Source organism: Gallinula chloropus (assembly GCF_964237585.1).
Source record: "Gallinula chloropus genome assembly, chromosome: 10".
NCBI classification, from domain to species: Eukaryota; Metazoa; Chordata; class Aves; order Gruiformes; family Rallidae; genus Gallinula; species Gallinula chloropus.
In genome coordinates, this window is record NC_140095.1 from 21227020 (window position 1) to 21253230 (window position 26211).

General features: G+C 62.6%; 1 protein-coding gene across 1 annotated transcript; it reads right to left on the reverse strand.

Moving 5' to 3' along the window:
• Nucleotides 1-275: 275 nt before the first annotated feature.
• ARAP3 (ArfGAP with RhoGAP domain, ankyrin repeat and PH domain 3) lies at nucleotides 276-21891 on the reverse strand. Its single transcript, XM_084268453.1, has 34 exons — nucleotides 21795-21891; nucleotides 18899-20023; nucleotides 18192-18250; nucleotides 17798-17871; nucleotides 17500-17570; nucleotides 12725-12994; nucleotides 12396-12465; nucleotides 10961-11081; nucleotides 10552-10739; nucleotides 9623-9729; nucleotides 9317-9516; nucleotides 9088-9173; nucleotides 8751-8933; nucleotides 8376-8538; nucleotides 7933-8064; nucleotides 7705-7858; nucleotides 7442-7544; nucleotides 6991-7189; nucleotides 6839-6902; nucleotides 6357-6520; nucleotides 5984-6196; nucleotides 5740-5845; nucleotides 5112-5259; nucleotides 4892-4960; nucleotides 4524-4598; nucleotides 4298-4412; nucleotides 4004-4132; nucleotides 3722-3855; nucleotides 3494-3576; nucleotides 3246-3281; nucleotides 2730-2793; nucleotides 2465-2602; nucleotides 2134-2172; nucleotides 276-1461 (listed from the first exon to the last, which is right to left on the reverse strand). Exons 2-34 carry the CDS (start codon nucleotides 19981-19983, stop codon nucleotides 895-897), a joined length of 5409 nt encoding a protein of 1802 aa, XP_084124579.1. The 5' UTR covers nucleotides 19984-20023; nucleotides 21795-21891; the 3' UTR covers nucleotides 276-894.
• Between the last annotated feature and the right edge of the window lie 4320 nt (nucleotides 21892-26211).

Consider the following 26211-nt stretch of genomic DNA (forward strand, 5'->3'; position numbering starts at 1 on the left):
GAGGGAACTTGTAGACTGGAGCCTGGTACGAAGGGGTGTGTTATTCAGCCTGTGCCATCCCAGGCTGGAAGCAGCCTCCCCCCTCCCACCCTAGACCTGAGGTCTCTGGGGACTTTACCCTGGTTTTGCAGTTCTTCTGCAGGATGTCCAGGCATGGACTGCTCCTGGTGCAATGCTGATAGTCCTAGCGCTGTCTCATGGGTCCCCCAACTGGGTGCCCAGCCCTGGCACCCCACAGCATCCCTCCCCGCTCCTCCTGCCGTGACCAAAGCCTCCAGAGTACAAATAAACCTTTATTTCTCCCTGCTGCTGGAAGGACCAGGTATAAATACCCCAGCGAGCAGGAGCTGTCCTCCATCGCCAGGGCTACGCACCGGGCACACACGGCCAGCCCTGCTCCTCTTGACACCCCCCCACCCCCCCAATATACCACGGTAGATGCAAGAAGGGAAGTGGGGGATGGCTGGGGTGTCCTGACCCCGCTTCCCAGGTCCAGCACTGGGGAGGGGACATGGTGCTGTGTTCCCCTGTGCTGGCAGGCTCGGTGTGTCCCCCTGCCTGGCACCGCACTGTGCTGCCGAAACACGTGGCCAGGGGTTTGCTTTGCCTTGTACTTGCTTGCCTGGGCACTGGGCCTGATGGCAGATGTGCCACCCACGAGTCAGAGCGCCGTGTGGCAGCATCCCCAGCCCTCCCAAGAGGGGGTACTGCCCCTCAGCAGCCCAGTCCCCACTAGCCCCCTGGTCCCCACTGGTCAGTGCTCCCAGCCCAGATCCAGGGTCAGGAGGAGGAGGGCACGGGCTCCGTGGTGGAGGAGCGTGGGGTACCCGTCATCACTGCCACCGGGTACGACCTGACCCCCCAGGATGGTGGCCGTCTCTTTGTCACAACAGCTCACGTCACCGGCTGGCCTGGCCCTGGCGACTGGCCTTCATTCTTCCTGAGGATGACGCTGCTGAGCTCCTGGATGAGTTTGTTGTTGATGGTCGAGGAAGGCTGCACGTTCCTCTTCTTGGGGATCTCCAGGGAGGTCTCTGTGCTGGGATTGCTCCCTGGCGTGGCCATCTGGTCCCAGTCCCTGGCCAGCACCAGGGAAGGCTCCATGTTCCTCTCCAGAGAGGCAGTTTTTGTGGGTCTGAGCCCCTGGGCTGGAGCTTTGTCACTCTCCAGGTTCAAGCCCCTTTCAAGGGACAGGGCTTTGGTGACGGAGGGACCCACCACTCTCTGGGCTGGGCTGGCAGGCAGTGAGGAGCGCAGAGGGGTGGCTGGGGGCTGCTCGCTGAGCAGGGCTGGCTTCTTGGACCTGTCCACGGGGGGCATGGCCGACAGATCTGCCAGCAGCCCCTGCCCCAGCTCCAGCGTGGCCAGCTCAGGGAAGTTGCCCACCTCCTCGTAGACTGGATCGGCATCCATCTCCTTCTCCTGCTGCTCCTCCAGGGAGTCCTGGTGCATCTTCATGGGCTGGGGGAGAGCAGGGGGTCACAGTGAGGGGCACTGCTTGCACTGCTCAGCCGTACCCCTCCATTCCCCCTTCCCTGAACTTGTGCACTGCCTGGGGACCTTTGTCCCCTCACTGTGGGGCTGATGCCCACAAGGCACCCACCCTCTTTGCTTGGTGCCTGTTTCCCCCCACCATTGCTGATAGAGGGGAAGAGTTTTGGCTGCTGCTGAGGCACGGTCCATGGCACCAGGCTGTGGCACCAGCCCCGCACCCCCTGGCAGAGGTGGTCTGGAACAGGGAGGGCAGATGTGTGCCCATGTAGAGCACAAAGCTGGGCGAGGTGAGGTCCAGTCAAGTGGGCCACACCTGAAGATGAAGAGGACCCAAGACTTATTTCTTCCCATTTCTTGTGTTCAGCCCCTTTGGGCAATATGGTGCCCAGTGGGAGAGGAGCTGGGAGCTGGGCTGGATTGTTGTAGTCTTGTTTGCACATCCTGGGACCATGCAGGGACCCCCAGCCCTGGGTATGGGACGCACAGAGTGATGGGCATCCCCACACGGCCTGGGCAGGGTGGCCTGGGCACCCCTCTGAGGGCTGGTGAGACGCTGCAGTGAGCCCTTGCTGCCTGCTGCTACCAGGAGGCACGGTGCAAAGCCAGCCACGGGCGCGCTCCATGCGTGCAGGTACTTACAAAGAACATGGACAATGTCCTTCGCGTGTGCAGGCGGCGCTAGAAACAGAGGAGACGGGCAGAGGTAAGCACGGGGCAGCACAGAGCGGGCTCAGGGCTGCCTGGGCAGGCAGAGGACAGGCAGCAGGGCACAGGCACCCCCTGTGCCCACACCGCCCTGCACGCACGGACAGCCGGCACGGACACAAGCGGAGCACACGCAGCACACACACCGCCCAGCGCAGGGACACGGGGCCAGAGCATCACCTGGGAGCCCTGGGGGTGGGTGCGCGGGGTCAGGACGGGTGGGTGGGGGAGCACCCGTGGGCAGGGGGAGCTGTGGGGGCTTTACCAGGGTTTGGTTGGCGGAGAGCATGGTGGCGTCGGTGCTGTCCCCGTGCAGGGGCACCAGGGGCATGGTGCCGAACTTCTGCTTGGCCAGGTCGGAGGAGGAGCGCCGGCGCATGATCACGGGGCGCAGGTCGTCGTGCTGTGCACAGGGACAGGGCAGGGATGGGAGGGAGGGGGGGGTGGTCATGCTGGGCTGCCCTGCCACAACATCCCCCCCTATCGCCCCAGCACAGCGCAGCTGGGTGACGCAGCCAGCCTGCACCCACCTGAGCCTTGAGGATACTGGTGGTCCAGTCCCACAGCTCAGCCTGCCCTGAGCACACCAAGAACCTGTGGAGGAGTCACCGGAGAAGCTGCTGGGGAGCGGGGCCGCAGGGGCCCCCGTCCCCTTGTCACCTCGCCTGCGAGACCGGGGCTGTCAGGCTCAACGACACCCCGCGGGGCTGCAACTCCCAAACTCTCTACGTGCCCAAATTGCCACTTGAGGGCACCCATGAGGCACCTTGGCTCAGCTGTCCTTGCTGCTCTCAGAAGAACATCCAGGCAAGGTGCTCAGCCTCTGCCCCAGCATCCTCAGTGTCAGGGGGATGGGGTCGGCGGGATGCAGGGGTGTGTCTGTGCACCCAGCGGTGCCAGGGAGGCTGGGGCAAGGACCCCAGCTCAGAACAGGGCACAGAAGCACCTGGCATCGACCCTGGCTGTCCCAGCCCCACTTAAAACTGAGTAGAGGCCTCAAAATCCACCTTCTCCCCAGCCCCAGGACGGCAGGGACAGATACTCACAGCTGCTGCTTGTCCAGGATCAAAGTGAAACCCCACCTGGGGAAAGGAAGAGACGGGCTGTGGGGCAGCTCTGCCAAGCTCAGACACAGCCTGGGGTGTGTGGGCAGCGGGGTGGGGGGGCTGAGCTCACCCCACTGGCCCAGGCTTGTCACAGCTTTGGGTGCCAGTGGGGCTTGGCATGCTCCCAAGGGCTGGGTTTAGGGAGGGATGTGTGCCCCAGGGCCACGTTCAGAGAAGGTCCCACTTACTGGGCTGGTGGCTTCAGCTTCTTCCTGATGCCCATGTAAACCTTGGCTCCATCCAGGGGCCACTCACGCTCCGGCTTGGCACTCTGGGGGAGGAGATCCATCAAGTCAGCCTGGCCTGGTGCCAGCCTACCTGCCAGAGGACAGACACCTCTGCCCCCAGGCTCTCCCTCCCAGCCTCTCCTCCCACCCATGGGGCACAGGTCCATCCCTGCAGCCTTCCCTGGATACCCTCTTCTCCTTGAGCAGCAGCAGCCTCCGGTCCTGGATGACGAAGTAGCGCTCCTGAAATTTGTTCCCCAGCAGCTTGGGGGGCTCCTCACGGCATCTCAGCAGCCCACACTTGGGGGTCTCACGCTTGGCGCCTGCCCAGTAGGAGGAAATGGGGGTCAGGAGGGGCTGGGGGCATGTGAGGGTGGCTGTGGGTCTCAGGGAGGTGCAAGGGGAAACTGGAGCAGAGCTATCCCTCTTGGGGACGTCCCTAGGGGCTGGGACCCTCTGTGATGGCCTTACCTGTGAAGAGACAGCTGCCCTCGCCGATGGGCACCTTCCTCACCAGCAGGTAGGCAGCGCTGGGCTCTGGGAGCTTGCACCACTGCAAAGCCTGCTCCAGCACCTTCTCCTTGGGGTGCAGGGGCCGCTCTGGGAAGGCAGGGACACTCTCACCCCTGTGTCTCCTACACTGTGTCGCTCCTTGTCCCCACTGCCACCGGCAAGCTGACCCCCCCCATACCCCACACCTCCTCCTCCCCACCAAACCGGCTGTGTGGAGAGCATCCCCACCCACGCCACCCCCACCGTGCTCACCCAGCTCCCCGTTCTCCAGGACCTCGAACGTCAGCCAGATGTCCAGGCTGGCTGCCACGTTGCGCATCTCCAGCACCTGGTTGGTGAGCTCCTCTGCCGTCATCGTGGGGGACACCTGGGGTCAGACAGAGGGGGAGCTGCGGTGGGTGGTGGCAGGACGGGTCCCAGGGAGGGGAGCCTGCATTCCTCCTTGCTCCCCCTGGCACGGCTGTTCTTTGGGACTCACCTTCAGGGTGACGCAGCAGTCGGGCAGCTTCTGCTCCAGGTAAACCTCGATGATGAGGTCCCCTGCCTGTGAGAGCTGGGGGAAGAGCATGTGGGGTTGATGCCATCGTGGTATGGGTGCTGTGCACATCCCCCCTCCCCAGGGGCTGGCGATGGTGTTGCAGGGAGCTGAGGCTGCTTCTCCCCTGGGCAGGAGCCTCAGGGTGGTGAGTAAAGGGGAGACAAGAGAGGAAAGGTCCTCCCCCACATATCTGGTGTGGGACAGGAGGGACCCAGGGTGGGAAGCAGGGAGTACCCCCATCCTCGAGGCAGTCCCACCAGCCCAGGAGTCCCTGACATGGTGGGGACGGGCAAGCACATCCCTAGTACCTGAGTGTCCTTCCAGGTGGTGATCAGGCTGTTCTCCAGATCCATCTGAGATACCTGGTCCTCATCAATCTGCCCGAGGAAGAGCACACAGGGTGAGACAGGAGACATGTGGAATTGATATGAAGTGGGATATGGCTGTGAGAGCACGTGGCCAGGATGGAGGGGGCAGGGGGAGGCAGAGGATACAAGGGGAGGTGGTCAGAGCCAGCATGGAGCTTACGTTGAAGATGCTGACATAGTTGTCAATCAGGTCTTCCATCACCTTGACCTCGTGCTCCCCTTTGCCATCGGTCTGGAAGAGGCTGGGTGCGAAGAGCAGTGACAGGTTCTTGGTGCTCATCTGGTTGAGGTCTGCACACTTTTGCACCCTGGGACAGGGAGGACAGAAGGTGAGGGGCTGGTCACGCTCCAGATGGGGTTTCAGCCCCAGTCACCCTCCTCTGCCTCATACCAAGTGTCCTGAAAAACAACCTGCTATTCCCCAGCTCCCCAGCAGTGGGAACTTCAAGCTGGGCAGTTCCAGGACCTTCAGCTGCCAGCAAACCAGGCAACAGCCCCACCTCACCCTCTGAGTCGGGGATGAGAATTTGGGTTTTTTCCCCTTCTTTTTTGGGCACTGTGTGTCCTATAGGGTGGGTGTCCCCTACTCCCAAACCTCCTGTTGCCCCCCCGCCCCCCCCCCTTGCTGCAGGATGGCTTTAGGGATGTTTGAGATGTTCCAGAACAGTGTGCTGGGTCACGGGGATGGGAACTGGCATTCCCTGGGCAGTGGAGAGACCCCATGCTGCTCCCTAGCCTTGGGGACCCTGGATGGAGCAGGGGATCTGGTGAGGGGGTGATCCACTGACCGGTAGAGGTGGCCAATCAGTGCAGCCAGAGTCTTGTGGTTGAGGCGAGGCAGGCGACGAATGAGCTCCTTGTACCTCTCCAGGCGCTGGGGCTTCGAGGAGATTTCTGGAGGGAGGAAAACGAGTCGTGGGCCATCTCTGAGGCCACCTGACATGGGACCAGGGCTGGTGCTGGGGGACATCGGTCCCAGGGGTGCCTGGCAGGCAGCCCAGCGTGGGACCAGGGGTTGGGTGAAGGAGGTACCTGCAGCCTCTTTCCACTGTGGGTGCAGCTCCAGGGTGAAGATGGGGTCCTCGAGCTCCCGGAAGAACCTCTTCAGCACGTCGGTGACGTCCTCGATGAAGTTGTCGCTGATGCGCAGCTTGACGTTGCGGGCGTCGCGCCGGAACTCCTCCATCAGCACCTTGATCCGCGACTTGGCGCCGTTCTTACGGTAAATCCCCTCGTGCCGCAGCCCTGGGGCAGGGACACGGGGTCAAATGGAGCCCCAAATCCAACCCAGAGCATCCCCAGTGGGGCCAGTGCCCTGAGAACGGTGCCTCCTGCCCAGACCCCCTCGGCTGCCCCGTGTGCGCTGGAGGATGGTCCAGCCCCGCTGCTGCTGTCCTGGGCTCACCATACTGGGTGATGAAGGCAATGCAGCTGTCCACGATGATGGGGATGTCGGCCCGGCTCAGCTGCTGGTCCCGCAGCGCGTTACCCCGGCCTCCTGCCGACGCCTGGATGTCAGCATACCAGGCTGCTGAGTCTGCCCGGGACAGGCCCTGCAGGTAAAATGTCCTGAGAGAGACAAGGGCAGAGAAGAGGGAATGAAGGTTGCTGGGGGTGGGGGCATGTTAACCCCCCCCTGCCCCACAAGCGGGGCTCCGGGACAGGGAGCAAGGCATAGCCAGGCTGAGCTGAGGGATGTCCTCCTCTAGCAAGAGACCCTGGGTTGGGGTGACCTCCATAAGCCCCATGGCCACGGGCACGCTGCCCCAGCAGCATCCCCACCACGGGTTTGGGATCAGCACTGCCACATGCACAAGTGCCTTTGCCCCGTGCAGCCCGTTGAGGCTGCTGGGGTCATTCCCTATCATTCCTGCACCGGGGACTCACCTCCCCATCTCCACCAGGACCAGCAGCTCCTTCTTCTCTGGGGTTTCTGTGGGGGGGACCAGACCTGCGTTGGGGTGAGAAGTAGAGGAGTCAGAGCCACGCTCGGCCACCCACCGCGTGGTGCCCATCTCAGGCTGCAGCGCAGCACTCACTGAGCTCCTGCAGCCGCCGGAGGTTGACGCTGTCCTCACACCCATCGTCCTCAGCAGGGCAGATGAAGAGGTGGGCTTTCTGCAGGATGAAGAAGGCCCGCTGCCACCGCTCAGGGTTGAGCATGCACTTGTAGCGCAGCTGCCCCACACGCTGGAACTCGTAGCCCAGCAAGCAGTGACAGCTCACGGGCGTGAACCACTGTGGGGTGGAGCAAGAGATGAGCTGGTGAAGATGGGGCTCAACACCCCCCCCCCTCCCCAGCGCAGACCCCCCCCCACAAGGGTGGGGGCAGGTTGCTGGGGAGGATGGGAGTCCCCAAAAGAGGGAAGGAGGGTTCTTGCCACTGAGGATGAAGAGGGTGGGGTGCTGGGAGGGATCACAACAGGGGAGTGGGAACAGAGGGCAGGGACCCAGCAGTGGCATGGGATGCTGGCGCTGGGGCTGTCTCACCTTGCCGATGGCGCTGGCCCAGGCTTGCAGTGCCTCAGGCCCATCCGTTCCCAGCTGCTGCACTTTCTCCCCAGTGAGGAAGAGCTCGAGTGTGAAGCGAAACCTGCAGAGAATGACCCATCCGGTCAGGGAAGACCCCCCCCATGCTGAACCCACACCCAGAGCCTCAGCAGACTATTGCACCAAGCAGGGGACCGGCGCCTGTCCTTGCCATCTGGCTCCATCCAGCTCTGGGCGTGCAGCAGGGGCTCGGCTGGGGGTACCTTTCGGTGGGGCTGGGGCTGGTGAGCGCCTGGGCTCTGCTCACGCCCAGGGAGATGAGGTCCCCCCTCTCGATGTGGCCCAGGGGTTCGGTGCATTTCTCCGTCTCGAAGAAGAGCAGGGCTCTCTCCAGGGAGCACCACGTGCGCTGGAAGTCTGCAGGACCAGGGGGGTCAGTGGTACTGGGGTGGGCACCCCTCCAGCTGCCCTCCTGTGCTCCCCGTTCTTACCCTCTTTGCTCTTCTTGGCACCTGGGAGTTTGGGAGGGGGTGTAGCCCGGTACAGGTACCCGCTGTGCATCACTGGCTGCGTGATCTCGTTGTAGACACCCTCTGGTCCCAGTTCCTGTGCACTGGGGCTCCCTGTGGGGAATGGTGCTGAGAGTGGGACAGGAGCAGGCACCCATAAAAGTGTGGGTACTGGGGGGGGGGGAGCAGGGAAACCCCACTCATGCAGGTGTAGGTGAGGGGGAGTGCCAGGCATGGAGGTCCCTGAATAGGGGCTCCAGAGGGACCTGCTGCCTGCCCCATCCCAAAAGAGGAGTGCAGTAGGGCAGGTGGGTCCCCTGGAGAGCCACAGTGCCTGATACCCCAGCAGTAGGAGGGGCAGGGGCAAGAAGGTAGGAGGAAGCCCTCCCCATCCCATCCAGGTGGGGCTGGAGGGTTTTTGTTACCTGAATGGTTCCAGGCCCTTTTGCTCTCTGGTCCCCACCAAAGGTCTGCCCCAGAGGCCACCTCACAGGCAGTGGGGTCAGCTGCCAGCCCAGCCTCTGATGACGAGAAGAACTGCAGGATGGTCTTGAGCAGGGCTGGTCCTGCCACTGCAGCACACAGTGCCTGGATGAGACAGAAGCCTTTAGGGACCCCCTAGTCTGCTGCCTGGTTGCTTGAAGGCAGGAAACTGGGACACAACTTTCCCCCTGGGACAGCCTGGCAGAGGGGTGCTGAAGCAGACAGCCGAGCAGGAGGTGTTGGCACCTCAAGACTCCCAACTCCAGGGTGGTTCCCAGCACCCCAGCATCCTGCCTACACCCAGACGTGGCTCCTACCTGGAGCACGTCCTCCTGCGTGGCGTGGTGGGGATGGGGCAGGCGGTACCGACCCTCGCGGTACTTGTGGGAGATGAAGTCCCGTCTCTGCTCGGCGCTGGCGTCTGGGTGGAGGGTCTCGGCGGCGGGCAGGCGGGCGGCCCAGAACCGGTTGGCTCGGTCATTTCCCAGCACGATGAAGAGCTGCAGGAGAGTCCCACGGTCACAAGGGCCAGCCAGGAGGAGCAGGGTGCTTGGCATTCCTGCATCCCAGGGCTGACGCTGCCCTGCCTGGGGAAGCATCCCGGTGCCTGGCCATGCCATGCCAGCCCCAGCACCCTGCCCTGAGCGCCTCTACCTGTACGATTTCGTTGGACCAAACGCTGGTATCAAGCTTCAGGCTTTGCACCTTGGAGATGTTCGAGCCCAGGCTGCGGTGCTGCCCTGTGGGTAGCAGGAGAATGAGCACCCCCATGAGCCTGCCAGGGGAAACAGCACCTCTCCCCCAGCCAGCACCCTGCTCACCCAGGCAGGGCAGAGCCAGCACCTGCCAGAAGCCCATGTGCCCCCCTGGAAGAGGTACTGGCCTGCACACTGCTTGCAGATGACCACACACAAGTTGATGGATGCCCAGTCGGGACTGGGAGCCCAGCAGTCTGCACAGTGTTTGTTGGCTTTGTTGGACCATATCTTCTCTGCCACCTCATAGTCGTAGAGCATCTCAGCTATGGCTTCCTGCAGGGCCTCCATCCACTCCCGCTTCTCCCGCTCCGACTCCGCCACGAAGCTGTGAGCACCAGCACAGCCAAAGCTCAACTCACAGGCCTGGAGCTCCCAACATCTGGGTCCAACACCCCCCCCCCCACCTCATCTCACGGGGATTTCTGAGTTACCTGAATATTTTGAAGGGGGTGATGAGCTCGAAGCTGCGGCTCTTGGCTTCGCGGATGGTGGAGCCACGCATCTCAATGAAGCAGATGCCAATGCCCATCTTAAAGAACTGCAATTCAGAGGGGCACAGGGGTTGGATTTGCAGGATGGCAGCTGTGGTGGATGCACCACCCTGGACAGGCTCATGATGCTGGGGCTGGAGCCAGAGGGCTGGTACTCCCATTCCCATCACTGCTCTGCTTGGACCACTGGGACCTGGTACCCTGTCACAACTCTCAGCCATCCCACATGGGCTGACATACAGCCTTCAGCAAGTATGTCATGCCCTAAAATGAAAGTCAAGTTCTGCTCCTCCCCCCTCCCCTCACCCTCTCCCCAAAATGTGGCCATTCAAATCCCTCAGTTTTGGGGACTGGAGTTCATGCTGAGTCAGGCACACTCAGTAAAGCAAGTTTCAACTTGAGTAAAACCCACAGAGCTCTGACACTGTTGGAGATGGACTGGCTGGGAATTGAAAACACAAGGGTGCTGAGGCAACTCAGCGGTCAGGAAGTGGGGGGTTCTGTGAGAAGCAGGCAGTGTGTGATGGTTTGACTGCATCCCACGAGGCAAGCCTGTGCTGGAGCTGGTAGGTCTGCTGGTGATTTTGTGGTCACTGGTCCACCTGTCCTGGGCTGGACTGGGGAGCTTTGGTGTGACTAAGACCCAGGTGAAGAGATGAAGAGAATTTGGTGGCAGGCAGGAGATGAGGAGGGGAGTTCTGCTCCTGGCAGTCCCTGCATCTCCAAGCCCAGGGTCCCATTGCAGTGGCTCTGTGCAGGATCTCCAGCTTCCCTTCCTCCTGCCTGTCCTTTCCCCTCTGCTTCCCCCTTGGCGCTGACCCTGGCTCAGCTCCCTCCATCCCAGCAGGGCTTCCAGCCCCGTCACAAACCTGCTCACTCTTGTACAGCCACATCTCGGGCAGGCTGAGGGCTGCAAACACCTTGGACTTCTGGCCCTTCAGCTCCAGGGTGCCTGACTTCTGGCAGTGAGCGGTGTTGGCGGGCCGGGGCCGGGACCCCACCAGCCGCTGGTCCGTCACCTTCTTCTGCAGCGTGGAGCACCACTCATTCCTCTGGGCTGGGAAGCAGGAAGGAGGGAGAGGGTCTGAGCCCTTCCCAACAGCCCTGGCGTGGAGAGGAGCAGCCAGCAGGCAGGGCAGGGGACAGACCTCCTCGCTCCGCGTGGCTGGGTGCTTTGGGGATGGGGTGGGACCTGCCCCTGGAATGCTCTGGCTGGAGGAGGGAGGTAGGGATGGTTCCTGGGAGACGGGTGGGCCTTGGCCCAGGGTCCTCTCTTACCCTCATTCTCAGCCCGGAAGACGAAGATCCGGTGGCTGGTGATGACCTGGAACTTGTTGTCCTTGGTGGAACGAGCCATCTCGATGACGGACAGCGGGATCACCCCCTTAGGGTAGGGCTCCTGGAATGAGCCCCAGGCAGGGTTACCCCCCACTTCGCCCTTCCCACGGGTCACCTCCAGATCCCACCAGCCCCAGCACTGCCTTGCCAGACTTCCTGGCACCGAAACCACAGGGGTGTGGGGATGTGGCAGGGATGCCTGGTGGCTCCTACACCAGTGGCTGCTCTGGGGCCACGTGTGCTGCCTGTTCCTGCACGGGTGCCTGTGGGCCCAGCTGTGCCGTGGGGCTGGGGCAGCAGTGCCCATCATCCCAGGCAGTGTGGCAGCCACTGGCACCCTGCAGCAGGCTTAAAGGGGCCATGCAGAGCCCCCCCCCCCCCAGAAGGAGTGTGGTCAGCAGGTCACAGGAGGGGATCCTTCTCCTCTGCTCTGCCCTGGTCAGGCCCCACTGGAGTGTTGTGTCCAGTGCTGGGCTCACTGGGATAAAGGGGACAGGGATCTCCTGGAGAGAGTCCAGTGGAGGGGTGTGGAGATGATTAAAGGACTGGAGCATCTCCCCTGTGAGGAAAGGCTGAGGGAGCTGGGGCTGTTCAGCCTGGAGAGAAGAAGCCTGAGAGGGGATCTGATCAATAGGGATCAATAGCTGAAGGGTGGGACACAGGGGGACATGGGCAGCCTCTGCTCAGTGTCTGTGGGGACAGGACAAGGGGCGATGGGCTCAAGTTGGAGCACAGGGAGTTCCCCCCTAGTCTGGGGAAGAACTTCTTCCCAGTGAGGGTGAGGGAGCCCTGGGACAGGCTGCCCAGGGGGTGTGGAGTCTCCTTCTCTGGAGAGATTCCAGCCCTGTCTGGACACTGACCTGTGTGCCCTGTCCTAGGGACCCTGCTTGGGCAGGGGGTGACACCCCATGGACTCTGGAGGCCCCTTCCAACCCCTACAGCTCTGTGACTCTGTGATCCTGTGACAGAGAAGGGCTGTTGGCTCATCCCACATATCCAACCCCCAGTGCCCACAGTGGGAAAAGCTGCTCCATGCATCACATCCCCCACGTCCCCCAGGTGCTCGGCTGGGTGCTGCCTCGTACCACAGCCATGTCAGCAGCTGAGACCCAGAGATCCCCCATTTGCAGCCTGCCCCATGGCCTGTGAGCCAACAGGACCCCCCCTCACCAACTCCCCAGGCTATCTGGGATGTGAGGGTGTGTTCAGAGCCCCTCAGGCACAGGGGCCAGGGCTGCTCCACCCTGGTGATGCTAAAGCAGTGCCAGGTCCTTAGAGAAGGAGGAGGGAAGACAAGGGGGATATGGCAGCTGACGTGGTGTCAGGGGACCCTGTGTAAGCCTCCCCACCCTACCTGCAGCCTGCCCCTTCCTACCTTCTCACTGCTGAAATACATCAGGTTCTTCCCATCGAAACGGACGTAGCGTCTCTGGAAGACATAGTTCCTGTTGGGGTGGCAGGGAGAAAGGGAGCTGTTGGGAAGGGGACAGTCCCCTCTGAGGGCCCAGCATCTGTTCACAGACCCCCTTGGCCCCAAGGAGGGCTGCACAGGGACCCTTGCTGCACAGCCAGGCTACCCAAGATGTTCCTCACCCCGTGAGGAGGTCTGGCTGCCCCGATAGCGTGGTGAGCAGTGTACCCACCTCACCAGCCTTGCCCAAGGGGGTTTTACCTATGGGCACTGTCCCACAGGTGGGCACATACCCCTGTGGGGAGAGCTTGTCCAGCCAGCCACTGAGCATGGTGGGTCGGGGCTCGGAGAGTGACGTGAAGCTGGCGTAGGGGGAGATGGTGAGGTCATCCAGGACCTCATCTGGGTAGAGATGGGCTGGCAGGCTGAACGGGGCTCCCTCAGCCCGTGGTGCCTCCACGGTGGAGTATCCCTCCGTGTCGTTCTGGATGATGCGGTCGATGAGCTGGGACCGGGTCTCCTCGTCCTCGCTCCTCCCGTCGCTGCTGCACTCGCTGCTGGTCCTGGGGGAGACAGGCCTGTGAGGCACCCAGGCTGCCTGGCAGAGCTGCTCACCCTGTGGTGTGACATCCCCCCACCCTGGGGATACCTCACGCTGCTCCTGGCCCCATCCTGAGCTCCTCAGGACACCCAGTGACGCGGGGCTTTGGCTTTCCATGAGCAGGGTGGGACAAGGGCTCAGTGCTCTGGAGCCTTTTGGCCACCAGCAGCCAGAAGCTCAGCCACGTGATGGCACAGATGGGGGGAGCTGGAAAAAAGGGCTTCTCTACTGCACAGGGCACCACACAGCTCCAAAGCCCTCCACCACCACCTCCCTGCCCTCTCCACACCACAGGCACTGAAGCCAGGCAGGTCCCCAGTCCTGCTCCCTACTCTATACCCACCCCAGCTTTGCACCCTTATCAGAGGTCTCACCCTCTCCTTCTACCTCTCCAGTGCTCATGGCACCAGAAACCACCCGCCATCACACCCTCCCTGCTGCTCCTGTGTCCAGCTGAAAGGTTTTGCAAAGGGGTTGGGATGGACAGATGGGTTGGTGCAGCTCCTGCATCCATCTCCTCCTCTTGGGAAGCCACGCTAGGACACTCAGCCAGGCCTGGTGAGACTACCCAGCCATAACAATAAGAGGAAATGGTAAAAATAAACTGCTAAGCCCTCCCCTTCCCCTCAGCCCGCTCAGCCAGGGGTGGTTTTTGACCCTGAAAAAGGAAACGTGATGGAAAATTTCTGACCATGCCAGGAGCAAACAGTGGAGCTGCCCAGGTGATGGGCAGGAAGAGAGTCACAGCAGCCAGGATGCGCCAGCACCAGCATGAGAGTTCCCATGACACTGGGTGATGAGGATGGTCCTAAACCTGCCATAGCTGCTGTCTGAGGAGCACCTGAGCAGGCTGGGCAGCTCCAGGGGGGAAAGGGTGAGTGATGGCACCAGGTTTCTGAAGCTGTGAGCAGTATGAGGAGAGTGGAGAGGCATCTCCTGGCCACCACTGCTGCAGTCACAGGAGCTGGGTGACATCAGGCAGAGCCAGCAGGAGCAAGGTACAGAACCACATAGGGAAGGAGCAGCTGACCTGTGGGGCTCTTCAGCACGGGATGTGGGAGGAGAAATTTATGGAGGAGAAACCCACTGGGGAGTACAGGATATGAGGAACCACCTCCAGCACAAGTCCACGCGCTAGAAATGCTTTTGGACCAGGAGAACAACCCCAAACACCTCCCATCATCATAAATCCTCCAAACACCCCATTTAGAGCCCTGTCTCCTTGTGGAAGCCAAGGCTGTGCATGGGCCTGGGCTTTGAGCCTGGGCAGGTGCCTTGTGAGGCCACGGAACACCAGGTGCCTCATGACCACTTGGGACAGAGGCAAGACCTGACGTCTGCCTGGAAGGATGCTGGGCTGGAGCCACCCAAGCTCGGGGATGTCTCTGGAGAAGTGGGGTGGAGTGTGGGGCTGAGGAGGTGGGTGAAGCAGGAAAATGGCATTTTTGGCCCCAGTGCCTGCGAGGAAGACAAGAGGTGGCCATGGATGTGCTGGAGGATCAGGGAACAACACAAGTTACTGTTTAATTAGCATCACAGAGCCTTGTCAGGGTGATTGGTCTGGCTGGAGTCCTGGCCTGGGGTCCAGCTTCTTTAGGAGGGACTGGCCAAGGATCAGGGTGGCTGGAGGACTCTCTGTGTTGTAGGTGGATGTCAGCCTTGAGTTCCAGAGCTGTGTGGGAGGCAGACCCGTGGAATGGGTCAGGACAAGAGCAAAAGGGGAAAGATCCATGACAGCCCCATCCTGAGCTGTGATTTACAGTGGCTCAGACCACGGTGAGCTGGAGGACAAGCAGCACCTGGTCAAATCATCTCCCTTTTCAGCTGGTCTCAGGCAGTGAAGAAAACTGACCTTAGGGCCAACTGAATCCCCAGGGCAAGGAGAGGGCATTTCCAGGTCAGTTGAGCCTGCAGGGTGCTGCCTGAGGTGCACCGAGTTGAGGCAGTCTCAGCCTGTCAGTGCTTACATGGGAGAGCTGGTGGAGGCTGGCAGATGGGTGAGGGAAGAAAGGGATCTGCTGGTGGATCCAGTTACTGCAGCTGGGGGTTATGGGCCAGACAGGGAGATAAGGAGTGAGCTGCCAAGGACACACCATTCCTGCTGTTTTGTTTCCTGCAGGGATGATGCCTTGAGGAGTCTGGAGGGGCTGCTTGGGTAGGGATCTGCCTGAGGGTCATCTCATCTGGGGTCTGCAAACCACAGCAGGGCCCACCACCTGCCTGGGAGGTCACTGTCTGACCCAGCCTGATGGTTTTGGCTGGGACAAGAGTTCATTTTCCTCACAGTATCCAGTATGGAGCTGTGCTTTGGGGTTGTGCTGGGAGCAGGGTTTGCTCCTCTGAGCAGTGCCTACACAGAGCTGAGGGCTCTTCTGCTCCTCACCCCACCAGCAAAGGGCCTGGGGTGCACAGGGAGTTGGGGAGGGACACAGCTGGGACAGCTGACCCCGTGACTCCAGTGACCCAAGGGATACCCCACACCAGCTGGCAGCGTGTTCAGCAGATAAGGCCAGGAGGAGGAGGAGGAAGAGGAGGAGGAGGAGGGGGGGAAGGGGTGATGCTGTCCCTGTTCCATGACAGAGCCCTGCATCCCAGGATGGCTGAGCACCTGCCTGGCCTGGGAGTGGGGATGGATCCCTTGCTGTGCTGGTGTGCATGGCTTTTGCTTTACTGGTTCCACTGCCATTATCTCAGCCCACCAGTTTTCTCACTTTCACTTTTCCAGTTCTCTTCCCCATCCCACCAGGGGGAAGTGAGCGAGTGGCCCTGGGGGGCTTGGCTCAACCACGACACCAGGACCCCCTGTCCTGGGGAGACACAGGCACTGCTGTGCCACCACCTCCCTCCTGCTGAGACTGATGTCTGAAGTAGGGCAGATGCTGTCCCCTGCCCCAGTGACAGTGCTCAGTGTCGGAGAGGACAAATCCCACCCTATGCCCCAGGCTCTGCTGGACCCCTAGAGATCCAGCTCCCAGTTTTAAGGGGAAATTCCCACTTCTCCTGCTCTTTGCTCAGGATATCTTGTGGGTCTGGCTGAGGTGGGTCTGGCTGAGGTGGGTCTGCCCAGCTCCAACACTGACACTGTCCCCAGAGCTGGAGGGCAGCATGGGCCAGATGAAACTCCTCCAGAGCAAGGTAACACTGGGAGGAGGAAGATACCGTGCTGAAGGGGTGGGAGGGCTTCTCTGAAGTTTGGGAGTGGGAGATATTTCCCATAACAAGTGGGTTGGTGGGCTGCAGGGGATTCTCACATTGTCCCCAGTGACCAGGCGCCAGTCAGCAGGATGAGGAACTGGGTGAACTGGAGAAATGCCAGTGTTGAAGAGGAGGACTGGGAGGTCCCACAGAGGCAGGGGCCAGGGCTGGCCAGCAGCAGCTCAGCAGGAGCCCATAGCTCTGCTCCAGGGGAATGGTGGTGGGGCTGGTGGGGCTGGTCTGGGGAGGGAAGCATTGGGGCAGCTGGCTGGCAGGGTCCCTGAGCACAATGGTCTTCAGAGGCTTTTCTGCCTGTTGTTCAACACCCCACACCCCAACCACCTCAGTGCTCAAGCTGGGAGAAAAAACAACCTGTGAACCACTGCCCCTGCTGACAATCCCTCCTCAGCAAGACCAGACTGCAAAGTCCCTGGAGGGTCCAGGGCTGCAAGTGCCTGGCCAATGCCCTTAGGGATGCTCTGGACCTCTGGAAGCCACTGGATGGAGACTGAGACCCCCAAGCCAAGCACCCAGCCCCAGTCTGAGCTGCTGGTTCAGAGGCTCCATGGCAGAGTTCAGTATTTCTGTTTACAAGACTCCTGTCCCCAGGTATTTGCAGTTCCCCACCCTTGGCCTGTCCTGGTTCTCGTCCATCTGGCTGTCCCACAGCATCAGGCCACAGCAGAGCTGAAGGACACAGAGCTGCAGCTCACCTCCTCCTCTCTCAGCAACACAGGAAAAGGAACCCTCCCCATCTGAAATGGGAAGAACAGCTTTCCTTCCTCTTTCTGAGATGCTATCAGGAGTTATGGAAACTACATTTCAAAAGCATTTTAAAGGTACCACTCACAGTCTCACTGTCTCCTACAAATCAACAAGCTCTGCTCTGGTGCTGGAGCTTCTGGAGGTCGCACAACCCTTCTCCTGGAGCTTGAAGCCATCTCATTTCTGAGAAATCCCTGGTGTTTCCCTGCTCCCAGCAGCCAAATCCAGGCCCTGCCTGCTGTGCAGGCACCCAGAGCATCGGTTGGCAAGCACTGTCACCTTGTGAGCCACCCACCAGCTCAGCTCCTTCTCATCTTGGAGCTCATCAACTCTTCTGGAGGCTGCTGACCTGATCCCAGATGCTCCTGACCCCACTGTTCTCTGGCATATGAAAAGCCCCCACCTCCTCTTGAGCTGTCCCCAGGAGTGTCCCCTGTCCCCCTGGCATGCAAACCCCAGCCCCCAGCCCCAGCCCAGGCCCTGCAGCCCCGAGGAGGTGATGCCTACCTGCACACTTCTCGCTCCGGGTCCAGCTCAGACACTGCCTCATAGCCCTGATCAGAGAGGATGCCAGCACCCTGGGAACAGAGATCGGTCACATTTCCTTTTCCCTCTGCCCTCTCCCATCCCAGACCTCCTCAGCCTCCCAGGCCCACCGTGTGTGGGGGCCCTGTGCCTCCCACCCCAGCAATGATGCTCAGCCAGGTGCCGCTGGGATCACAGTCTCACCATCCTGCTTTGGAGCAGCTGGTGGGATGCAGGACGGTGGCAGAGGACACACGCCATCCCCACAGCCTCCTCTCACCTTCTGCTCCCGGGGTGGGGCTACGTGCCCAAAGATGGTCTCACTGTAGGGGCTGACGGGCTGCTCACCGACCTCTGTGGACAGAGACATGGGAAGGGAGGGCTGTCAGCAGCGCCTGCTGCAGGGCAGCAGCCAGGCAGGACTGCCAGTGCTGGGAGGGGGGGGGGGAACGTCCCACCAAGCCCACCACAGTGTGCCCCAACACCCAGAGCACTTGGCACGACAGAGGTGCCAGTCCAAAACCTGTGGGGCTGGGCTCTGTCTTGTACTGAGTGAGGCAGGAGCACGGGGCAGGGCCTGGGGTGAGGCAGGGGGGGCAGGTGATCCCCTCACCCCCCCTCCCTGGGGACACTGGGTGGTCCCTGCTGCGTGCTGGTGCCCCAGGGGGTCTCACCTGGCTTGCCGGTGGGTCTCTGCGGGATGGGGGGCAGCCCCCCGCTGGGCCAGCTGGGACTGCTGGAAAACAGGAGAGGGGTTACTGCAGCTGCAGCTGGGACAGGGGGGACCCTCAGGGGCTTTTCCAACCGTATTTTCCCACCAGGGTTCTGCAGGCTGGAGCCTGTGTCTGACTGGGGCTGAGCCCAGCTTGGTCCCCTGGGATGTGCTGCATCCCCTCCGTGCTCCCATCGACCTCCTTGCTCCCTTCTCCCCCCCACCCCAGGGCCACCAGGCATCTCCCACTCCAACTTTCCCCCTCCAACATCTCCTGCCTTGTTCCCAGCATGAACCAGCCCAGGAGCCCTCATACAGTCACCCCCCACCACCACCACTATGCTGGGGAGCACTATCCCTGCTGCCTGAGGGGCAGATGAGGGGCAGCAGCATCTCACCCCCAAGCAGAACAAGCCAACCAGGGGCCCAGGACCACTGTGTCAGCTCAGAGGGATCCCAGCTGTGCTGAGGAGCCTGGGGGATGGGCGTGGGAGGGATCTGGGGCGGGGGGAGAGAGGTGGAGAAAGCAGCTTTGTCAGCACCCAAAGGCAAGCAGGACCAGGCTGGGGCTGGGGGGGTCCCAGGAGTGGGGGGGCTGTCTCAATCCTCAGCTCTCACTGCTCTGCACCCCGCCTGAGCTCCCTGGGGTGAGGGGAAGCAGCTGCTTACTCAGGTTTGTTGTCCGGCTGGGTCAGCTCCTGCGGGGATGGAGCTGGGGGCTCGGGCACAGCCTGACCCTGGGCACCACCCTCTCCTCCCAAGTCCTCAGTGGGTGCTGTTGGGCGCTCGAGTCCTTCGTAGATGACGTTGGACACCATCTCCAGCCTGCCCTGCCCTAAGCCCGGCTGTGGGGCTGTCCGGGGGCATGGTGATGGAGCTCTCCTGGCTGGGGTGGCTGCCGCGGGCAGGGGACGGTTGGACACAGGGTGACCCTCTGGCATGTTCCCGGGGCTGGGCTCAGCTGCTGGGGCCCTGTGGCTGTGCCATGGTAGGGCTGACAGGACGGAGGGTGGGCACTTCTCCGACGTCTGCGGGGTTTGTCCATGGTCTGGAGCCGGGGGGGAGCGTGTGCCTTCCCGGGCGCTCTGCCACGCTCGCAGCCGGGATGCTCCCATGCCCATGGCCACGGCCACCCCCGGGCCAGCCGGCGGTGCTGGCCTCTGCTCCGGGCTCTCCGAATCTGTGGAGCTCTCCCCTGGCACAAATCCCTCCAGTACCACGAAGGCTGCCGGTGCCCGCTCGCTGCCCAGGCTGTGTGCTGGCACTGCGCTGCGTGCTGGGGGCACAGGCGCTGAGCCCTGCTCCGCCTTTGAGCGGGGGAACACCGTCCTGGGCTTGGGAACCGGCTTCACGAGGGGAGGAGCAGGGTCCTTCTCTAGGGACGATGCCTGGGCGGGCACAGTGTCCACATGCTTCGTCCCAAAGGCGTCAGTAACCCCTTCCCGCTCTGCTTTCATGGCATCCTTGCCCACCTGGGGGGCATCCAGGAACTCAGGGGCTGGGAGGTGGGTGTCTCCCGCTGCGGGCTCCCCCCGGGCCTGAGCGAGCAGCCGTGTCTGCTGCGCCAGGTTCAGGATCCTCTTGCGGTGCCCGGTGGCGGTGATGCCGATCCGCTGCAGGTGGTCGCCGTCCAGCGCGGCCGCGTCGCGGGCCAGGCGGTACCCGTGCTGCTTGAAGACATCCCGGTACCTCTCCAGGTGGATGGTGGCCAGCCAGTCTGCGATATCCGAGTCAGGACCACACGGGGAGCTCATGGCCCTGAGGTGCCCCTGCGGTGGATGCTCAGCCCATCATCTGCGGAGTAAGGAGAGAAAGGGAGTCAGGAGGCGGCAGGGAGGGAAGGGGGGATGTTCAGCTGCTGGGAAGAGCGTGGATTCCATGGGTGGGAATGTGGGGTGCTCCCAAAGGCCCCCGTGCCTTGCTGCTTTCCCCAGAGCTGCTCACCTCTCCGTTCAAGAAGCTCACATCCTGTTGTTCCTCAGCCCCCAAAGCCTCTCTGCCCCTCCCCAGAGCTGCTGGATCCTGGCTTTGCTTTCTTGGTGGAGCCGTGACCCCAGCTCAGACAGGAACCAAGTGGCGGGGGGCTCATCGGGGAGTGGGTGGGCGAGCAGATGCTGGGTGCTGGGGCATCCCAAGCTCCTCTGCACGCCGGGATGGGTGGGAGGAGAACAAGAGTCAGAGCAGCAGGGGGAGAGAAGGGGGGGGATGTCCTGGTGGAGGGTGGGCTGCTGGGGGCGGATAATGGGAGAGCAGCTGGGCCCCTCTCAGGGGATGAGCTCCTGTGCCGGCCAGCTTGGGGAGGGTTCTGTGGCCGGAAGGGCCAGACCATAATATCTCTCTCTTGCTGCTGGCGAGGGCATGGGAGAGGTCAGCATGACTCACGAGCAGGCGGAGGGGGGACAGCCTCCCACCCACCCCCAGCTGGGATGGGACCCCTGTGCACCCCCAGCAGCAGCACCCTTGTCTCCAGACGAGGGGCAGGGCCTCAGCAGGGTGCCAGGTCCCCGCTGCAGTGGGCACCCCCATCCCCAAAGCATTGCTGGCACAGCCCCGGGGCAGGGCTGCGGGCTCTCTCTGGAGCGCTGAGGGCCTTTTTCCCATGAATCACGCTGCTCCGCACTAAACCATCTGTGCTGACTGTGCTGCCACTGGCTCTTTATCCAGTTCCTCCATTTCCCTCTATTGTTCGGCTCAGGCTTCCTTCCTGCTGCCTGCACGCTCCCACGCATCCCTGCCCCCCCCCCAAACCCCCCTCCCGGCGGGAGCCCAGGGGCTGCTGGGCCAGGTTTACCTCTGTGTGAGTCCTCTGTGCCTCCCCATCCCACCCTGTGCAGGGGTCTGCCCGCTCCCCGCCCCTGCCTGGGCAGGGGAAAGGTTGCACCAGCAGCATGGGGAAGTGTGGGCAGGCTGGTGTGCCTGGGGAGGTGGTGGGAGCACGTGGGGAGGGGACACACACAGGCTGCCCACAAACACGTGTGAGTAAGGAGGGGGGTCTTTGCTCACACACGTGGGTGTGAGGGGTGCGTGGCACCTGCCCCCAACCCCGTGTATGTCAGTGGAGGGACAGTCAGAGCAGGAGCGGGCTGAGAGGCTGGGAGAGCAGGACACAGGGAGCAGGGCATGGGGCACGGCAGTGGGAAGGCTGCCTGTCGATGTGGGGTCTACACCAAGGGCGAGGCAGGGGGCTAAGGGGGGTGATGTCCCGTAGCAGTGTGGGCTGGGTGTCTCTGCTCTGGGTTTAAAGGGCTCTAACTCACATCTGCCCAGCAGCCTGGTGTGGAAATGGGGCGATTTCCCCCTTCCTTGTGCTTGTATGGGCAGCCTTCAGCGGGGTGCTGGCTCCTGAGACCTCCCCACGCCCAGGCAGGGGGTGCCAGGGTGGGTGCTGGGCTGCCTTGTGCCCCCATGGGCAGAGATGCTTTGCAGGGCTGTGGACACTGTCCCTGTCCCTGCACAGCCAGGCAGAGCAGCCGGGGCAGTGGGCACAGACTGCCCTGGTCCTGACCCTTTCCCCCCTGTCCCCCATTCTGTCCTGTCCATCCATCCCCTCGGGGTGGTCCCTCACCTCTCGCCCCGGAGTGTGGTCCGCAGGCCCCCGGGGCTGTCTCCAGCGGATCATCGCGGTGGCAGGGCCGCTGTGGGCTCCAGGGCCGCCCTGTTCTGGGCTCCAGGGTGATGCCAAGGCGTCCCCACCAGGCACCGGGCTCAGCCTGTGGGCACAGGCAGGCAGCCCCGCAGGAACTGCTACCGGGACTGGCAGGATCCTCAGCACCCGGCCTGCACCTCCCACTGCCGGTCCCTCCTCCAGACCAGCCCCCCCCGGTCCCCATCCCTCTCCCATCCTGCCCCTTCCCAGGCATGACCCTGCCCCACGCTTGGCTCCCAGCCTGGCTGCCCCGTGTCCTCCCCCTCCGATAGGCTCTGCCATCCTTTGGGGACTCCCCACTCACCTCCTCATCCTCCTTCTCTCTCCTTCCCAGCACCTGTGCTGCCGTGGGGACACCAGGCTGTGCCCAGACCCCAATGCTGCTGGGGAGCTTTGCATGTCCCGGGTGCCTTCAGCTCTGCTGCTGCTGCCCCTGGCTGCAGCAAGAGGAGATACCCTACCCAGGGTGCAGAGGCTGGGGAAGTGCTGCCAGACTGGGCTGCTAATGGGGGGGACTGGAGGGGCTGGCTGGGTGAAAGGCAGGGACCCCAAACCCCGTGCCTGTGCTGCAGGGGGACTGGGGGAGCAGCACCCTGTGCCCAGTGAGCTGGGGCTGGGAAGGCAGTGGGGGGTGTGTGTGTGGGGGATGATGACAGGGGGGTGTCAGGGGGGGTTGTCTCCTGCCAGCAGCTCTCCCCCTGCTGCCTCTAACGCAACACTTTTCGCAAGAGCCCCAGTCAGTCCAGCTGCCCCGTTACCCAACCCTGCGCACGGCAGATGCCCGAGGCTGGTGCCTCACAGCACCCCCCAGCCTGTCTCTGCTCCTGCTGGCAGGGCTGAACCCCGCTCCCCTGCCCCAGCCTGGGTTGGTGACACCCCAGTGGTGCCCCCAAGAGCCATCTGGGGGGGGTGGAGGGGAGCTGGGAGCAGTGGGAGGCTCTGGTGTGGGGGGGCCCTGAGCTAGGTGTGAAAAGGCAGCTTCTGCTTATCGCAGAATCGCTCCTGCAAAGCAAAAGCAGAACTCAGCCCAGCACAGCTCCTCCCCAACCCCCCCCCCACCCCCAACCTTCCCCAGCGGCTGCTCCAGGGGGGTGACACAGCCCCAGGGCAGGTGGCCCCTTGGAGCAGCCCGTGGGTGGGGTGAGGAGACAGGGTGCACGGGGACCCTCTGGGGTCCCACCTTGGCCTCTGAGAGGGAGCTGCTGGGCTGGGGGGGGGTGAGCAGGGGGTGGCAGCAGTGCTGGTGGCAGCCAGGCCGCTGTCATTTCCGTCCCAGAGGTGTGAGCACTGGTGAAGCCCAGTCCTGCCTGGGGCCCGATCCTGTCTGGCTGCTGTGTGGCACCCTGCAGCAGCTCTGTACACCCCTCGTGAGCTGCTGCTGGGACTGGTGCTCCTCCCTGCGTGCCAGAATGGGCTGCTGGGGAGGGGAATGTTGTCTGAGGGCAGAGGGGACGCACTGAGACATCCCCGAGTGGCAAGTCACAGTCCCATCTGGTAGCCCAAGAGCAGGACCCAGCCCACAAAACCCACATCCTGGTGGCTGCTGACGGGACAGTTTGGTGTAGAAAAGCTTCTCCCCAGCTTTCTTCTCCCTCAACCTCAGTGTCAGGAGCGGGGCTCAGCTCCCCTGGAAGGCTGGAAACCCCTGTCTGTGCCCAGCACCTCTGCTGAGGCCCTGCACCTGGTTCCTGATGGGTGCTGCCCTTCCCTGAATCCAGCCTGAGCTTGGACATCCCCCAGCCAAGCCTCTGCTCCATCTCCTTGGTGTCTGGTAACCTGCTGGTGCAATCTGTGAGCAGGAGCTCCCTTGGGACAGAGAGCCCTCTCCTGTCTGGGTTCACACAGTGGGAAGGTCTTTCCAGCTCCCCAGGGCAGGACTGGGAAACACACCTCAGGCTGGTGCACTGGGCTTTGTGAAGATGCTGACAAGGGCTGGAGGAAGCAGAGATCAAAGTGCACGTTGGATCCTTCCAACTCATTGGTCTGCATGGTCCTTTCCCTTTCCAGGCAGCACCCATGATGACACTGTCCCTCAAGGTCCATGTGTGTCTGTCCATCCGTCCATCCATCCGTCCATCCATCCATCCATCCATCCATCCATCCATCCATCCATCCCTCCCTCCATCCCTCCCTAGCCATCAGCCTTTGTTGCAGGCTGGGGCAGCCTTTGCTCTACCTTCAGCCCTACCATGCTGGATCACGTGGTGATGGTGGGAGCATCTCCTGGGAGCAGGGAAAGGGTGAGGGACACTCAGGGGATCTACCTAGAGAGCAAATGACACAATGGATAGCTGGAAATGTGGGGTTGGGACTGAGCCTGGAGGGTTTGCTGGGACACCATGGAGAGCTGAGCCCCTGGGAGGGCTTGGGGGGGAGTGAGGAGGGAGAACCTGCTGTATCCCTCCAGGCAAGACTCCTGCTGAAGGCTGGTCCATGAGATGAGCTGGGCAGCTGGAGGGTTCCCTGTTGGGCTCAGGTGTGGGTGGCGGGGCTGAGAACTGCCCAAGACCTGTCCCATGTGATGCTGGGGGCACTGCAGTGGGCTGTGGCAGCCTGTGCAGGCTGGAGAGAGGACCCCACACCACGCTGGTGCCCCTGCCCCCATCCGTGGGGCTGTCAGCTGACACCACTGCCTCCAGGCTAATCTCCTGTCCAGCAGCAGCTTCCCGTTTCCTTTCCAATCTGTGCACTGGGGCGGCTCCTCTCTGCTGGGGCCAGGCAGGAAAAGCCATCCAGCTGGGCTCTCAGTCCCTGCATGTCTGGCCAGAGCTGGGCTGTGGGCCACCCACTCCCCCAGCATCCCAGTGAGGGCACTTGGGGGGGGTCTCAGCAACCCCCCCCCGCCTGTCCCGTCCATCGCTCAGGTCCCTGGGGGATATTGGTGCATTGTCCTCTTCCTGTTTATGCCACAGGAAACCAGCAGTGACACATCCTGCAGTAAGAAACCACTGCACTGGGGGCTCCTGGCACCCCACAGGGTCTGGAGCTGCCCCCCCTCCCCAGACAGGCCCTGTCCAGGGTGATGCTGGTGGCCAGGAGCTCCGCACAGCCCAGTGCTGGATGGGGACCAGAGTCCCTGCCACCCACCCCAGTGGCCCTTGCCCTCCCCATGCCCTTGATGCCATCACTGGGCAGCACTCTGGGCTGAGATGTGCCCTTCCTGGGGGCTGGCTGGGGAGTGGGGACTCCCCCCCAGCCTCTCAGTGCTCAGACTCATCTACTCTGGGATCGCTAAAAATAGCCCCTCAGCAGAGCTGCAGCCAGGGAGACATCTGGGGAATGAGGAGAGATGGAGCTGCCTCCTGCACTGGGGGGGCTTCCCCCCAGCACCCCGTGGGCCTGGGGTGCCCGTGGGCTCTGTCCCATCAAAGGCAACACCCTGGGGGGGGGGTCACCCTTGCTCTAGCCATGACTCCCTTGCTCAGCTCTACCTGATTATTGCAAAGGGATAATTGGGGCAATTTGGGGGTGGGATGTGTCTGTTCACAGGTAAAAATCCTCCCTGGTGTGGGTGCCCACTGGCTGCTCCCCTCGCAGTGAGTCCTTGGGGGGGGGGTGGGGGGGGGCAATGCCTGCACACCTCCTGCTTTGGCTCTTCTGCATCTCCCCTGCACAGGCAGCTTCTCGCCCCTGCTCTGCTTACACAGCCAGCCCAGCTGCCGTCCCTGGGAGCTGGCTGGCCAGGCAGCCAGCACCTCCCCTCCCCTCCCCTCCCCTCCCCTCCCCTCCCCTCCCCTCCCCTCCCCTCCCCTCCCCTCCCCTCCCCTCCCCTCCCCTCCCCTCCCCTCCCCTCCCCTCCCCTCCCCTCCCCTCCTCTTCCCTCCCCTCTCCTCCCCTCCCCAGCACCACACGTGTGACATCCCCAGGACAGCGCAGGGGACATGTATGACCTAACGGGGTGGCTAAAGTGGGGGGACCAGTAAGCATCTGCCCCTGGGATGCTGGGTGGGCATGGGGTGAACTGGGGGTTCTCATGGGATGAACTCGCAGCTCAGTGTGGGATACAGGGGTGACCAGGGAGCATGAGGCTGGGGGCGGATGGAGGGACCCCAAAAAGCTGCAGGGCAGAGCTGCAAGCCCTGGGGGGGTTACCAAGTGGTTGCCCCCCCGCACCCCACTTCAGGGGCAGCGCTTTGGCTCTGAGAGTGGCTGCCACGTGCCGGTGATGTCCCCAAGGGGCAGGTCCAGGGCTGAGCCCCCCCCCTCCTCCTCCATCAGCAGTGAGAGCCCCGCTCACACGGCTCAGGCTCCCCCCATCCGGGGCAAACACCCAGCTCCGCAGGCAGCTGCAGCACTGGGGAGGGGGGGGATGTGGGGGGGGGGTGGGTGTGGAGGG

Excerpts from the sequence above, each read along its gene's own strand:
- ARAP3 (XM_084268453.1), bottom strand. The coding sequence starts at position 19,983 with ATGAGCTCCCCGTGTGGTCCTGACTCGGATATCGCAGACTGGCTGGCC. Across the intron at positions 10,740-10,960 it reads CTTCCGGGCTGAGAATGAGG|CCCAGAGGAATGAGTGGTGC; the intron begins GTAAGAGAGGAC and ends CCTGCTTCCCAG. Across the intron at positions 6,521-6,838 it reads GTCCTGGTGGAGATGGGGAG|GACATTTTACCTGCAGGGCC; the intron begins GTGAGTCCCCGG and ends TGTCTCTCTCAG.